Source organism: Lithobates pipiens, unplaced genomic scaffold, assembly GCF_037356315.1.
Source record: "Lithobates pipiens isolate NorthernLeopardFrog02 unplaced genomic scaffold, aLitPip1_a1.2 Scaffold_13, whole genome shotgun sequence".
Lineage (NCBI taxonomy): Eukaryota > Metazoa > Chordata > Amphibia > Anura > Ranidae > Lithobates > Lithobates pipiens.
Genome location: NW_027507718.1, coordinates 421,675,898 through 421,691,816, shown reverse-complemented (window position 1 = coordinate 421,691,816; position 15,919 = coordinate 421,675,898). Strand labels below are relative to the sequence as shown.

General features: G+C 42.8%; 1 protein-coding gene across 6 annotated transcripts in view; it reads right to left on the bottom strand.

Annotated features, from left to right (window-relative positions):
* Positions 1-15,919, bottom strand: part of PDS5A (PDS5 cohesin associated factor A) — a 197,609-nt gene that overhangs the window by 135,107 nt on the left and 46,583 nt on the right. For 4 of the 6 annotated variants that reach the window (XM_077477616.1, XM_077477618.1, XM_077477613.1 and 1 more), the window contains exons 3-6: positions 8,101-8,187; positions 6,879-6,976; positions 4,926-5,009; positions 2,988-3,114 (exon numbers count right to left, since the gene is read on the bottom strand). In XM_077477616.1, coding sequence (XP_077333742.1) covers positions 2,988-3,114; positions 4,926-5,009; positions 6,879-6,976; positions 8,101-8,187 — 396 coding nt within the window. The remainder of the gene's footprint in view (positions 1-2,987; positions 3,115-4,925; positions 5,010-6,878; positions 6,977-8,100; positions 8,188-15,919) is intronic. The other 2 variants (XM_077477615.1, XM_077477617.1) reach the window with 2 other exon arrangements.

Here is a 15,919-nt window from a genome sequence, read left to right as displayed (position 1 = left end):
AAAAAAAAAACACACTGCAAAGAAACAAGTATACAAAGAGTAAGAAGTATTCTTAAAATATGCATCACAAAACAAATGTGTAGGCCAAGTCAGAAAAGAAGAAAAAAATTAAAATAAAAAAAGGGAATTGACTGTAAATTCCATATCTTGTAGTAGAATAGAGGATACCAGCAATTTATTCAGACACCATAGGTTATAGGCTTGTTCTTCACCTCACGTTTGTAGCAAACAATGCAGAACAAGGAGTGTTTCTGAAGAGTGGCCTGTGTCCTAAACTGTACTCGTATGCAATTCACATGCAAATCACAATTCCTCCTATACTAAGTGTATAGTACAGGGTAAAGGCAACTTATTTATACACCATAGGATGGCCCCAAGCAATAAATACAAACTAGGCACATCGGAACTGTGCCAAAAGGCCCAACAATTAAGTTCTGAGTAGTGCTGCAAGAAACTTGTGGTTGTGTAATCCTTTTCGTCTATCTTAAGTTCTTGTGTAAAAACCTGACAATCTACAAAATTGCCCATAGCAGCAAAGGTTGAAAGCTGCATTTGCAGACTTGGTGTCCACCTGGACAAACTTGAGAAAGTATTAACAGAAGCTCTGGGGGCAGCCTTACACTGTCAGGAAACAGAGGCTTGGTGCCTAAACGTCCAGAATACTCCTACAGACCTAATGAAGTGGGCGCAAAAGTGTGGGAGATGTGTTTAAGAGCATAAGTGCTTGCAATCAAGTTTCTGAGCCACCCATCAATGGTTTAAGTCCTTTAAAGCACTCAGGAGAAAAAAATAAATAAAAAAAAAATAAACACTTTCAAGTATCTGCCCAACTCAACATGTCCAAGGTCTCTATCCCTCAACATTTAACAAGGCCAAACCTTAAAGGGGATATAAACCCACTACTCAGGATAATCAACTATTGCCATCTTTCAAAAGTATATCTGTATACTTGCCTCCTGCATATACCAACCACTTCTGCATACCACATTCTTTCTCCCCCCCCCCCCCCCCATGTAAAGCAAAGCACTGGGGGTATCCTTTTAAATTCCTTTTCGCAGAAAAGTTTTATCCCTATTATGAGATCACCAGTACAGTATTTATACATTGAAATCATATCCCCTGCCAAGCGTCTCTTCTCCAGAGTGCATAAGTTCAGTGCTCGTAACCTCTCCTCATAACCAAGGTCCTCCAGTCTTTTTTAGAAGCTTTGTTGGCCTTCTCTTGACTCGCTCTAGTTCCAGCACTTTTTAATATAATATATATATATTTGGGGGGTTTCAAAAAAATAAAAATATTTTCTCATGTAAATTAAAAAAAAAAAAAAAAAAAAAAAAAGTGTCAGAAAGGGATTTGTCTTCAAATCGCTAGAAGAGTGGGTGATGTGTGACATAAGGTTCTAATGTTGTGCGTAAAATGCCAGGACCATTCAAACCCACCCCCCCAATCACCTCTTAGAAAGTAGACACCCCAGGCTATATGTTAAGTCCATGGAATATTTTATATTTTGCCACAAATTTCAGGAATTTTTTTTATTTTTTTTTGCACAAAGTTGTCACTAAATGATATATTGCTCAAACTTGCCATTTGTAAAATGTATTATGGGGTGTAATTCCACATATAACCATGGCATGTGTGAGCAATATATCATTTAGTGACAACTTTGAAAAAATAGGCACCAGTGGCTACATTAAAGTGATAAAAAAAAAAAAATAACGGACATGTAAATACATACCTGCTCTGTGCAGTTGTTTTGGATCCTCCTCTTAGGTCCCTCTTCTGTGCTCATGGCCCCTTCCTCCTGCCCCCACAGCAAGCCGCTTGCTAGGGTGACAGCCAAGCCACAGCTCCCTGTGTCCATTTAGACACTAAGCCACAGCCCAGCCACCTCTCCCCTGATTTGCCATTGGCTCCCATGGCTGTCAGTCAGCCAATCAAGAATGAGCGTCTCAGACAGCCAAGACACTCGTGGACATCGCTGGACAGAGATGGGGTTCAGTATTAGAGTGGCTGAGGGGAGCTTCTGCATACAGAAGGCTTTTTATCTTAATGTATAAAATGCATTAAGATTAAAACCCCTTTAAACAGAGGAATGAAAAGAGGGTACAAGTACAAATTTCCCTAACTGGGAGTAAGTGCTACCACCACAGCACTCACCATTCCATGGTGCAAGGCACCCATCTTGGCAAGCTAATGCTACAAAGGCCTTCAGGGACTCGACACCTCATCTGGAGATCACTATGAACCTGTAGATACAGGGTTCTGGGCAAGGCAACATATCATTGCACAGACTCCAATGCTGAATGGAAACATTACAGGCTATCCCCAAGTGTCACGATACCACTCATCTTAGACAGCCATAGGAAACAGATCCAGATAAGCCAATCTCCTCAGATGGAAAACTTGACAAAACTAGCCACACACACACAATTTTGGGCAGAGATTGCAAAGGCATGGGCATCACCTTAAGACACTAGCAAATAACTGAAATGCTGCCTAGCTGGGAAGGGTATTGCCTTTTTTTTTGCTGGTGTCCTGAAGGTGGCAGCTTAAATATAATGTATAAGAAGATAACCTGTGTCCTTGGATCTATGATAAAATGCGATTTTGTCCTTTAGTAGCAGCCAGTGAAAGGATTCCCTCCCTATGACAGTCAAATCAAATTTAATACTGTATTAGAAGTCTAACCATTACTAGAAATAAGAAGCTATTCAATCTTACTAAGGGCCTATTTTCAAAGAGGCCAATGAACTAACCCAGTAGGGCATGGAAAGTTCGTGGTTTCTCTTTCTGAACATGAAAACACATTTTTTTTTTTCTTCAATGCAAAAGTGTAAAAACATCAAGCAACCTCAAAAACAAAATAAATAAAGACACCTTCATGACATTTGAACTATTGTAATCTAAAAGGAGCAAGGATTATTAAATAAGGCGACGTCACAAGCTAACCTGCTCCATTACAATCTAGAACATATATGAAAAGCACTGACCTTATGAGCTGGGATGAGATTAATGAGGATAGAATCCAGCAGTTCTTGTGTAACTCCATCTCCCTCCATGGTTATTGAGCTCATTAAATCCAACATGTGCATTTGAACTTTCTGGTTGTGGCTGTTACTGTAGATTCAAAAACATTGAATGAAACATATGTGGGATAACATGAAGTGGTAGGTACACAACATACAGCCCAATGACCAGAGTAATAAAAAAATAAAAATGCCAAATCTATATCTAAGACAAAAAAAAAAAAAAAAAAAAAAAACTGTACACCTTAACCACTTGAAGACCAGGCATTTTATGGCACTTTGTTTACATGTGAAAATCCTTTTTTGTTGTGCTAGAAAATTAAAGTTAGTTACATCCACCAACATTATACATTTGAGGCCCTAGAAAATAAATTGGTGGGTTTTGCAATTTTTATGTCACAAAGTATTTGCGCAGTAGTTTTTCAAACGCAGTTTGGGGGGGGATACACAAATTTTAAAGCAAAAAAAAAAAAAAAAACACTTTTTTGTAAAATAAAAAAAAAAAAAAAAAAGGTCACGCGAGTAAATGGATACCAAAACGTCATGCTTTAAAATTATGCACGCCCGCACAACTGCGACAAACTACGTAAATGTTGCTATCCATGGCCTTTACAGGTTACCACTTTAGATGAACAGAGGTGGTCTAGTGCTAGAATTACTGCATATGATCCGACGTTAATGGCGATACCTGCGTTCAGGGTTGACGCACATGTTCACCTTTGCACGCTAGCACTGGGGCACTTTAAAAAAATAAAAATAAAATAGTGTGACACACACACTTTCTTCGGGTCTCCGGCCAGCCAGCGCATATGCTGCCTGGTCGCTCAGGTCTCCTGGTGAGATGGAAGAGCCTGTGCGAGTGGCGGAACATCCCCGCCCGCTGCTTGTAACAGCCGACCGTCTGCTTTAAAAACAAGGATACTGGGGTGATGCCTGCAGCTGCAAGCATCACTCTGATACAACCACTTGAAGTCAAATGACGTACAGGTCTGTGATTTGGCAAGTGGTTAAAGGAACCTGTTCAAAAACTGAATGACAACATATTAGAAGCAGGTAGCTATAACATGCAAATTCGATGCAGTCAAGCAATTTCTGTAGCCTCCCAACTTAAAAACGTAAATAGTAGCCATCTTTTTAGCATAGGCAGCACTGCCAACCCACCACCCAAATGACAAAGCCTACGCCTGTATTGCAGGATAAACAGCAGGAGTTCCAAAAATTATGGCATTGGAATGAGTCTGCAAAATGCAAAGTTCTCCAATTGCTTACCTACTCAATTTACTAAGAACACTAGTTTACTTCCACAGGTCTGCGTTAACTCAAAGTCTGAGACGCAACCACATATTGCCTTGTTAAATGAACCTGTTAAACACCTACCTCGCTCTAAGCAACAACTGATCTTTTTAATGCTCTTGGTGGCTAAGTTTACTATTGCCCGTTGCACCTCAGTATGCATGTCACTACATAGACAAAAGGTATCCTGGATCATGCTCAACGAGCAAATTTCTAGTGTGAGTAACGATACTGCAAAACTATTTAAAGCCATCTGGAGCCCTTGGACTACCTATGTACAAGAGGCTCTAGGGGACTTGGTCATATTAGGTCAAGCCCCACGGAGCTTCACTCTACTTCTCCCCACTTTTCATTCTCTTTGCTTTTCTTTCTATTCTGTCTTTCCCAAAATCTATTGTTTACGGGGCCCCTCTCCCATAACATGTCACAGGAAGAGCTCCCGTCACTCGGTTTCAGCACAGCGAGAAGGCTGCTTTGATCTCTGTTATATCCTCAACAAGTCATTTGGAAATGCAATAAGAGTTTCTGACCCTCCCTTGTTTCAGAGGGCAATGGTATGGGTCTATTAGATTTCACCTTATTCGTTTTAGAAATTGTGGATGTGTTTACCATTCTGTGTTTTTGTCAGCCTGTGCCAGGGTTCTGGCTGTTGTGACGATAAATGTGATTTCTCTTGGTCTGATTGTCAAACTGCTAATAAAAATGATTGAAAGTAAAGTCTGTCAGACAACTTATACACCAGCAGGAAATAATTGGAACAACTGCACATATTTAAACATCACAAGTCTTATACCCAGTATCCAAAGAGTGTTCCATCAGTGCCATAAGTGACGCTGAGTTCAGAGCACATTTTTCAGATATATTCAGTGCCTTGAAAAAGTATTCACCCCCCTTGAAATTTTTCACGTTACAACCAAAAAAGTTAATGTTTTTTTATTGGGATCTTATGAGAGACCAACAAAGTGGCACATAAATGTGACATAGAAGAAAAATGATAAATGGTTTACAAAAAATGTGTGGCGTGCATTTGTAGTCAGCCCCCCAGCCAATACTTTGTAGAACCACCTTTCACTGCAATTGCAGCCAAGTCTTTTTGGGGATGTCTACCAGCTTTGCACATCTAAAGTGACATTTTTGCCCATTCTTTGCAAAATAGCTTAAGCTGTCAGATTGGATGGAGAGCGTCTGAACAGCAATTTTCAAGTATTACCACAAATTCTCAATTGGATTTAGGTATGGACATTGAACTGGGCCAGTTTTAAACACATGAATATGCTTTGATCTAAACCACTGCATTGTAGCTCTGGCTGTATGTTTAGGGTCGTTGTCCTGCTGGAAGGTTAACCTTCCCTCCAGTCTCAAGTCTTTTGGAATTTCTTCTAAGATTGCCCTGTATTTGGCTTCATCCATCTTCCCATCAACTATGAAAAGCATCCCTTCAACATGCTGCCATAATGTTCCATGGTGGAGATGGAGTGTTCCAGGTGATGTGCAGTGTTAGTTTTCTTCCATACATAGCCTTTTGCTTTTTAGGCCAAAAAGTTCAAAACTGGTCTCATCTGACCAGAACACCTTCTGCCACTTTTGCTGTGTCCCCCACACAGTTTCTCTCAAACCGCAACGGGTCTTTTTATGGCTTTCAACAATGGCTTTCTTCTGATCACTCTTCTATAAAGGCCAGATCTGTGAAGTGCACGACAAATAGTTGTCCTGCGGACAGATTCTCCCACCTAAGCTGTAGATCTCTACAGATCCTTCAGAATTACCATGGACCTCTTGGCTGCTTCTCCGATGTTCTTTGCCCAACCTGTCATTTTAGGTGGACAGCCATGTCTTGGTAGGTTTGCAGTTGTGCCATACTTTCCATTTTTGGATGATCGATTGAATAGTGCTCCATGAGATGTTCAAATCTTGGGTTATTTTTTTATAACACACATGATTGTGTTAGGGGATCTTAAAGTTGTAAGCTCCTTGAGGGCAGGGACTGATGTGAATGTACAATGTATATGTAAAGTGCTGAGTAAAATTGACAGCGTTTTATAAGGGACTAAAATAAATAACCTAACCCTGCTTTAAACTGTGTTCCTTGGCCTTCATGTCGTCTGTTCACCCAGGTTCTCCAACAAACCTCTGAGGACTTCATAGAAAAGCTGTATTTATACGGAGATTAAATTACATACAGGTGGACTCTATTTACCAATTAGTTGACTACTAAAAAGGTAATTAGTGCCACTAGATTTAAGTTAGGGGTATCAGAGTAAAGGGGACTGAATACAAATGCACGCCACATTTCCAGATCTTTGTAAATTATTTGAAAAACATTTGTCACTTTCCATCCACTTGACAATTATGTGCCACTTTTTATTGGGATTTTATGTGATAGACCAAAACACATTTATGTTTTTGTTTGTAACATGACAAAATTTCAAGATTTACAAATACTTTTTCAAGGCACTGCATATACACACACAAACTGTATGCAAATATAATATGGAGGGCAGTACTTTCTAGAAAAGCAAAGAAAAAAAAGTAAAAAAAAAAAAAAAAAAAGTTTCAACTTACTTAATAACCGAGAACAGAGTCTTAAAGAGTTGAATAAATATTTCATTGCAATCCTCTAATTCAAAACAAATGTTGTAGGATTTGACCCATGCTAAATTCTAAAAATAAGAAAAAAAACAAACAAAAAAAAAAAAACAATTATATGTAGTCAATGAAGGGTTGTGCACCAACATTTACACATACCTTTTAACTACTTAAAAGTATTATAATAGGAATTCTTATGTACAAGTAAATTCCATGTCTAGAAATACAGTACAAGACAGGAAGTCATAGACCAGTGATGGCGACCCTATGGCACGTGTGCTGGTAAGCCGAGCCCTCTGTTGGCATGCAAGGCAGTCACCTGTGCGACATTTAGGGAGTGTATATGTATTCCTCTGCCGTACAGAGTGTCTGTGCTGCAGGTGGACTCCCCTAGATACCTACATCTTCGGTGAGGCATTCGGGCATTCCTCACTGCGACACCCTATTCCAACTCCCCCTGCCCCAGGACTACTTTAGTAAAGCCATCCCGCTGGCAAATGCGCTGCGACCTGACAGCGGAGGGGGAGGTGCACGGAGCATATCATGGCCATGGGAGAGGTGTAGTGGCTGTTAGCGGACTTCTCGGCAACTGGGACACCAAGGAGCAGCTGGATGGTGGGGGAGCTGGGGTGAGCCCTGATATGATGGCCAATGAGACCATGAAGAGGTAAGGAGGAGGGATGGAGGTGCACCAGTCTGTGTTGGACAGTGCATTCTTAACAAAACCCATTCCTGCACCCTGCATTCTCAACACAACGCATTCCTAAACTTTGTATTCTAAGCAAATCTGGTAGAATCTTAAGTTTTTGGTCCTTTAGGGCTCATTCAGAGGGATGATCAGTCACATCCTCCGAACAGGGCTGCTGGTAGGTTTAATTTTGTGTTGGCACTTTAAAATAAGTTGGTTTTGTGTCGCTGGTTGGGCACTCAGGCTCAAAAAAGGTTCGCCATCACTGTCATAGACCATGAGTTATTTCCCACTAACTGTAGGTGACTGGACACTGACAAAAATTTTCCTGGAAAGGAATCCAGTGCACATTCATATAACCCTATGAACTCTGGGAGACTGTAGTTTTCTAGCAAGCAATAGGGAGACAAAGGAGAGAGAACTGTGCCCTGTACTGTATTCCAAGATATACACACACTAAGTAATTTGTAAAAGTATTACAGATTTCACTAGGGGGAAAATAATAAATACCTCTAACAGATAAAAATATCTATTGAACTGAGGGCTTTTTGTGTCTTCCAGACCTTTCAGTTGTCTTGTTATAAACAAGAATATGTCCTGCATAAAAACAAAAAGGAAAAAAAAAGTATTTTAGAAAAGCATTTAATATGAAGTTTTATTTTTTCTTAAGAAAAAAACTGGACTATCACACTAGCAGACATAAAATACCAATTTACGCTGGCCAAAAACAGGATTTTTTTTTAAAAACAGCTTACCTGTAAAATCCTTTCCTTTGACGTACATCAGGGGATACAAAGCCATAGAAGTTACTATGTGGGTTATAGGGCCACTGATAAGTGGACACTGGCACACCCCAAAGGCAAGGAGTGTATTCCCCTATATAACCACTCCCACTACTGGGAGTTTTGTAGCCAAGCAATACAAGTGTATACCAAGAAGGGAGGGACCTCTGTATCCCCTGATGTACATCAAAGAAAAGGATTTTACAGGTAAGCAGTTTAAAAAAAAAAAATCCTGTTTTCTTTTCATACATCAGGGGACACAGAGCCATAGTAGTTACTATATGGGATGTCCCATAGCAATAGCAACTGAAGGGAGGGAGACAACAAAAAAGTAGGGCAAAAAGGAGGCCAGAGGACTCATACTGCAGCCTGCAGTACACTGCACCCCAGAGGCAATATCCTCATGACCTTTAACATTGATTTGATAAAATCTGGTAAATGTATGAACTGAAGACCAAGTTGTGGCCTTACAAATCTGAGACAGAGGCCTGATGATGCACCGCCCAAGAGGCACTAATCGCCCTGGTTGAGTGTGCTTTAACATGAAGAGGAATTTTCTTCTTTAAGCCATAAGCTTGAACAATCACTTGATGAATCCATTTGGAAATAGTAGATTTTGATGCCCCCTTTTCCCTTTTTTGGACCTTTTGGCAGTACAAACAAAAAAAATCTGTTGTGAACCTGAGCAGTTGACCTTTAGACTCTGATTACTCTTACTACATCAAAGGAATGTAGCGCCTTTTCTTCCCTAGATTGTGGCTCTGGGAACAAAGGAGGAAGAATATCCTGGTTTAAATTAAAACCTCTCATCACTTTTAGTAGGAATTCAGGATGAGGACACAAAACCACTTTATCCTTATGCATGATCAAATATGGCTCTTTACAAAGACAGAGCCGCTAGTTCCGATACTCTTCTAAGCAGGAGAAATGGCAACCAAAAAGATTATCTTTCTTGTCAACAGAACCAAGTGAATTTCCCATAAAGGCTCAAAAGGCTGACTCTGCAGAGCCGATAAAACCAAATTTAGATCCCAAGGATGTGGAGGTGCCTTGATTGGGAGAATAATCAGTGTTACCCCCTGTATAAAGCTACGCACCAGAGTGGGAAGAGGCCGTAAAAAATAAAAAATAAACTGACAAGGCTGAGATCTGATAGCACTCAAGGCCAGCTTCATTTATAATCTCATTTGCAGGAAAGTAAGGAACCTACCTATGACATACTTCCTGGGGTGCTAACCCCTGGATCCTCACCAAGAAACATATGCCTTCCAGACTATAGTAAATGATTCTAGAAGCCGGCTTCCTGGCATTAACCAAAGTAGACACTACTGAAGGAGATAACCCACGGTGCTTTAGAATGTGGGTTTCAATAGCCAAACAGTTAAATTTAGCATCTGTAAGGTAGGATGGAATACCAGACCTTGTGCGAGAAGGTCTGGCCATAATGGCAGAGTCCAAGGGACTCCTACCACTATCTTTATGATCGTAGCAAACCAAGATCTTATGGGCCATGCTGGGGCCACCAGAATCAGCTCCTTTAGTTCCTGTGGAGAAGACACGGAAGTAGCAGAACTGGAGGAAACGCATAGATCAGTGAAAACTGATCCCATGGGAAGACTAATGCGTCCGTTTGCATGCTAGCGGATCCCTCGTTCAACACAAAGTTGTTGACATCTGGAGGCGAACAGGTCCACGTCCGAAATTCCCCATCTCTGACATATTGCTAGGAAGAGGCCGGGGTGAAGAGACCACTCCCCCAGAAATAACTGTTGGCGACTCAAGTAGTCTGCCTGCTAATTTTCTATTCCTGGAATGAAAAACGTAGATAGGCAAGGAATGTTATTTTCTGCCCAAGCTTGAACATGATTCACTGATATCACCAGCTGGGATAATATATGATCCAGAGCTAGACAGACTTTTTTTCTGGATCCCTGGGAACATTTGATCTTAGAAAACGAGGAGACAGAAACTCTCGGAACTCTAGTTTGTAACCTAGACAACGAAGAACCCACCCATCTGTCTTGACATTGTTCCTGCCAGATCTTTAAAAATTGCAGGAGCCTTCCCACCACCCGAGCAAGCAGGGGCACCCCTTCATAAGGAGGCTTTAGCATTCTGCTTCGTGGGCTTTCTGCCCCAAGACCTCTTTTGACCCTGGTGCTGCCCTTGGGGTCTTCCCCTTGAACCTGAGTTGAGGCCGTTGAGACTGCCTAGAGGCTGATGCCCTTGACACAGTTGAGGAAGCACGTTTAAAAGGAGAAATGTTTGAACAACTTATTCACGGGAAAAAAATAAAAATACATTTTCCCATTAGAGATCCTTTGGATGTATTTATTCAGATAGTCTCCAAATAGCCATTCACAATGAAAGGGGAAACTGGCCAAGAGTTTTTTTTTTTGTTTTGTTTTTTTACACGGTGCTTCGGCTGACCAATTTTTTCAGCACGCTTCGAGAATACACTAGTCCAAGAATAAGCCGCAAGGCTTCAATGATGGAATCTTTCATAACATCTACCGTGAAACAGTGCGTTTGATACACCAGCCCATTGCTGGGCCTGCTAATCAGGCAGAATCTTAAGTATCAACACAAACTGTACCTTAATGGACTGAGATACACCAATTGCTGCAAGAACCGGCTGCGCTACTGAACTTGCTAAAGCCATATTGCTTTTGGAAAGAAGTTCCAACCTTTTATCTGTTGGATCCTTTAACATTAGCGCATTATCCACCAGACACGTGAGACTCTTGTTCACTGAGGCAATTGCAGCATCAATCTTTTCCAATTTCAAATGGTAGAAGAGAAAACCTCCTGTGATATGTACAGGGTCTGAAGTGTCCAGTTCAGCTGACACAACAATCTCCCCGATGGCTCAATCTGACCGGCTCATCACTCTGAGGAGGACATTCTTTTGGAAATGGATTTAGTTTGTTGTGAAACCATTGACCCTTTAGAACCCTTAGAGGAGTCCCGGGTTCCTCTTCCACTAATAGCCTGATGCACAAAAGCAGAGGCACTACTCAAAAGAATGTACACTGCTAGGTTTTAGTCCAGCGCTATAAGCTGCTATTAATACCTAGCCTGGTAAAATAATGTGTCAATGGGAAATGCCTGTGTCACCAAACCTGAAGTAAGCCACCTCTTATGCTTATGTGTTCCGTCACAGCCAGCAGCAGCTACACACGCAGTGCTTTAAAAAATTCCCCCACGTGCGGCCGGCGTCTGACGCCGTTAGCCCCGCGCCCCCCCCCCCCCCATGATCTTTCAAAAGAAAGTTTTCCCACGCGAGCGGCGGACTACAGGCACCCTGCAAACAGCTGATATGAGGGGGGGGCCTTAAAAACCACCACTGAGCGGCCATGCGGTCTGTTTTTATCCCCCAAAAAAAGGGCACGATTCTGGCATATAGTTCCCCCGAAGGGGTCAACGTCAACATTGGGGGCGGAGGAGGAGAACCCAGTGCCCCCTTTTCTTACCGGAGGATCTGCCTGCTCTGGCCAGACTTACCTTCCCGCCGCAGGGTTATCTGAGATAAACCCAACCTTCGCCCTTCACCGTGGGCTCCGAAACCTTCAGGAACCTAGAGGTTACTCACAATCCTAGACCTGCAACAGCACCCTGCTAGAATTAAAAAAAAAAAAAAAAACACTTTATGGTCTTACTACCGAAAAGGACTGGATCCCAGGGTCCAGCTCTCTAAAGAGAAGCATTCGCAAGCAAAACCTAATTTCTTCAGGACACGAGGTCCGGGTACCATTCCTTAGGCCCATGAAAGGACACTCTGAACAGATCCGGTCAGCATGGCTAGCCCCAGCTAGGATTGCTTCCAGTGGAGCTCAGCACATCTTTACACCTGACCAAACACCACACTCGTGACCGACACTGGTGAAAAAACTGAGGACTCCCAGTAATGGGAGGGGTTATATAGGGAGTACACTTCTTGCCTTAGGTGATGGACACTGGCACGCCCTATCAGTGGCCCTATAACCCACATAGTAACTACTATGGCTCTGTGTTCCCCGATTTATGAAAAGAAAGGAGGATTTACCCCAGTCGGGGTAAAAAATAAAAAATTCTCCCATCCACATATTTCAGGTAGATGAAGGAATCCACTCCACTGTGCTATTGTACTCGGATAGTGGGAACCCTCTGCTTTCAGAATACATTGATCAGTGCTGCAGTCAATTGGCTGCATGCGCTGTTCAAAACACAACATTTTCCAACAGTCTTTCCGGAGAAGAGTTGATCACTAGGTCAACTTCCTCTCCAACGGAAACCGCCATAGATGGATGGAAACTCGGCTGGTCTAAGGCCAGCCTAAAAGAAAATATGTTTATAAACGTCTATCAACCAAAAGGGAACCATTATCTGTGAATAATGACAGACACAAGTTAGCCACTATAGGGTATCTGGTTCCAACTTCCTCACCCTGATCAAATGCCAGAGCTCTGACAAAAAAACAAAAAACAAAGAAAAAAACCCACACAAACACACTTCAGGGTAAGTAAGGGATACATAGGCATATCCTCCTGCATACCACAAAATTCATGTGTGTATAGCAATTTCAGGGCTCAGGCAGCAGATTTGAGCATGTAGTAAAAACAGCAAGCACCCTTCAATGCCTAAATTCAAATGAAACGAGTGCAGCGCAACCACTAATCAAAATACATTACACACAAAAATCAATCTCTGTGAAAGTTCAACAGTCCCTGCACAGGATTCAATGCAAAACACACACACACACACACAGGATTTTTGAACTGCATAGCTCCGCCCAGGGGCAGTTCCTCTTGCTATAACCCCTCAGCCTGCTTCCTAAAGCTCAGTACATCAACAAGCAGTACAACGTAAAATAGGAGGGGTGGGTGCTGTGTCAGTCAATGAACTTCAGAGAAAAGGATTTTACGGTGAGAACAAAAATTCTATTTTCTCTTTCGTTCATTGACTGGCACAGCTCATTTAACTCTGGACCATAGGGACATCCCCAAGCAATGTCAAAAAACGAGGGGTGGAAACAGCAAAACATAACTTCACCTGCAACCAGGGGCACACCTCAACAGAGGAGTTGCCATCTGAAACAGCCACCCCAGAACTTCCGGACAATATATGCATCAAAAATGCGTTTACAAAATTGTAACTTTTTTTTTATGAAAAGGTGTAAATTGCAACTTTTACACAGCCACCTGCAAAACTTTGCTGCCAAAACAAGGTGTGAAATTGGACGTACGGTACAGCCTCGAGGGAGGCTACCATGAGGCCCAGAACTCGCATGCAGAAGCGCAGCAGGGACCACCTGTGGTTCATCAATAACTTCACCTCGGCTCGGAGAGTTTGCAGCTCGTCTGAAGGGAGAAACAAACAAACATTCTTGCTTCCATGGTGTCCAGCACAAAGTTCAGGTACTCCAGGCGTGGAGTCTGCACGAGCACCGACTTTTAGGTTCAGCGCCCAAACAAAGTACTGTAGAGTTGGCATGGGGATCGCCACATCCTCCCTTAATTCTGCGGCGGAAGTTGTTCTCAGAAGGAGGTCTAGGTAAACCACTTTTGCGATCCCACGTTGCCTTAACAGCGGCAGAATTGGAGCTAATACTTTGTGTGACAGACCTAGCTGTGACCGAGGCTCTTGGAGGGGACTGAATGCAAGTCTCTTGCCTTGTGATTATGGGCCCTCGCATTTGGGGGAACGGTGCTCTTTGAGAGCTCTATGCCTGGGGACCCCTGAGGTGGTTTTACTTGGATTCAGGTCCAAAAGGAAGAGCGACGAATTGGTAGTGCTATTCCCCAACTGCAAATCGCAGGAACCTCTGATGCCTGAGGCATATGGGTATATGCAAGTAGGCTTCCTGGATATCCAGAGATGCCAGGAAGTCCCCCTGATGGAGTGCAGCAATCACAGAGCGAACTGATTCCATCCTGAAACTTTGTACTTTCACAAAGCAGTTGAGGGCTTTTAGGTCCGGGATTGGACATACCCCTTCCTTTTTGGGGACTACAGATAGATTGGAATAGAATCCCTGAAAGGTTTCCAACTTCGGAACAGGCACCATCACCCTGCATATGAGCAGGTTCTTTACTGTCCCTAACAAGGCTTCCCGGGGTGCCGGTAGTGAAGGCATGCTGGAGGGAAAAAATAAATAAAATCTGTTTGATGGATAAGAAAGAAACTCAGTCTTGTAGTCCAATGAAACCAGTTTGCAGACCCATTGGTCTGACCGCAGTGAAGTCCACCGAGCTGCAAACTACTGAAGGAGACCACCCCCCCCCCCCCCCCCTTGGGCGGGGGCAAACCTTCATGCAGTAGTATTTTTGCTAGCAGGCTTGCGAAACCAGGGACGCTTTTGTCCATCAGCAGATGCCCTGTTGCACTGGTAGCGATTACCTGATGTCTGGGGTGAGCGAAAAACTAGTTTGCGACCGGAAAAGGAGTGCCCTTGCCTACAATGTGGCTCCTGACCCTTCCTGGACTGTGGGAGTAAGGTGCTCTTCCCACCTGGAACATTTTTTTTATTTTATAAATTCTTTATTTTGGCAATTCTAGTAATACAACATGACATATAAGAACACCATCAACTACATCTTGTATTTCACTGGTAATTATAGCTTAATCATCATCAATTACTATTCTATTTTTAAGCAAAACACTGATTTATTCGTACCCCATTCTACTACATAATTTTCCTTAACCAGAGATAGCCCTAGTTATCAATCTTAGAAAAACAAAGATATCAAAAGATAGAAAGAAAAAAAAAAAAAAAAAAAAAACACACACACACACACACACACACACACACACGGGGGTCATCCTCGCCTTGCCCCCCTCGAGGAGAGTCTTATCTAGGGATTCTGTTCCCTACATCTAACATAGGGATTGCACACTTCCTGATATTTATCTTGTTGCTCTCAACATCATAGTCAGATTTTCCATTTGTTGAATCTCCACTATCCTACTCATCCATTGTGATTTGGTTGGAGCCACCGTACTTTTCCAGAGAGCTGGAATACACGCTTTTCTGCTGTAATCAGATGCCTTAAAGAGGAAGTAAACCCTGATGGGTTTACTTCCTCTTTTTTTTCCCTGCAAAGGTAAAGCATAATGGACTACTATGCATCGCATAGTAGCTCATTATGTGTCACTTACCTGACACAGGAGCCAGCGAAGTCGCCGCTGTCCCCTGTAGTCCGCCGCATCCATCTTGCTGGTGGCGTCTCGCAGCTCCGACGAATGACAGCGGCGAAGCCGCGATGACGTCACTCCCGCGCATGCGCACGGGAGTCGCGTCTCGCAGCTCCGCCGCTGCCATTCGGCGAAGCCGTGATGACGTCACTCCCGCGCATGCGCACGGGAGTCGACAAATTGGGCAAATCCATTCTTGGACTTGCCGCATTTAGTGCGCATGCGCGCCGCTGTCTACGGCGCATGCGCCGTAGACAGCGGTGCCCATTTTCAGGCAAATATCTCCTAAACCATATAGGTTTAGGAGATATTGCTTGGACCTACAGGTAAGCCTTAATCTAGGCTTGCCTGTAGGTCAAAGTGGTTTGAAAGGG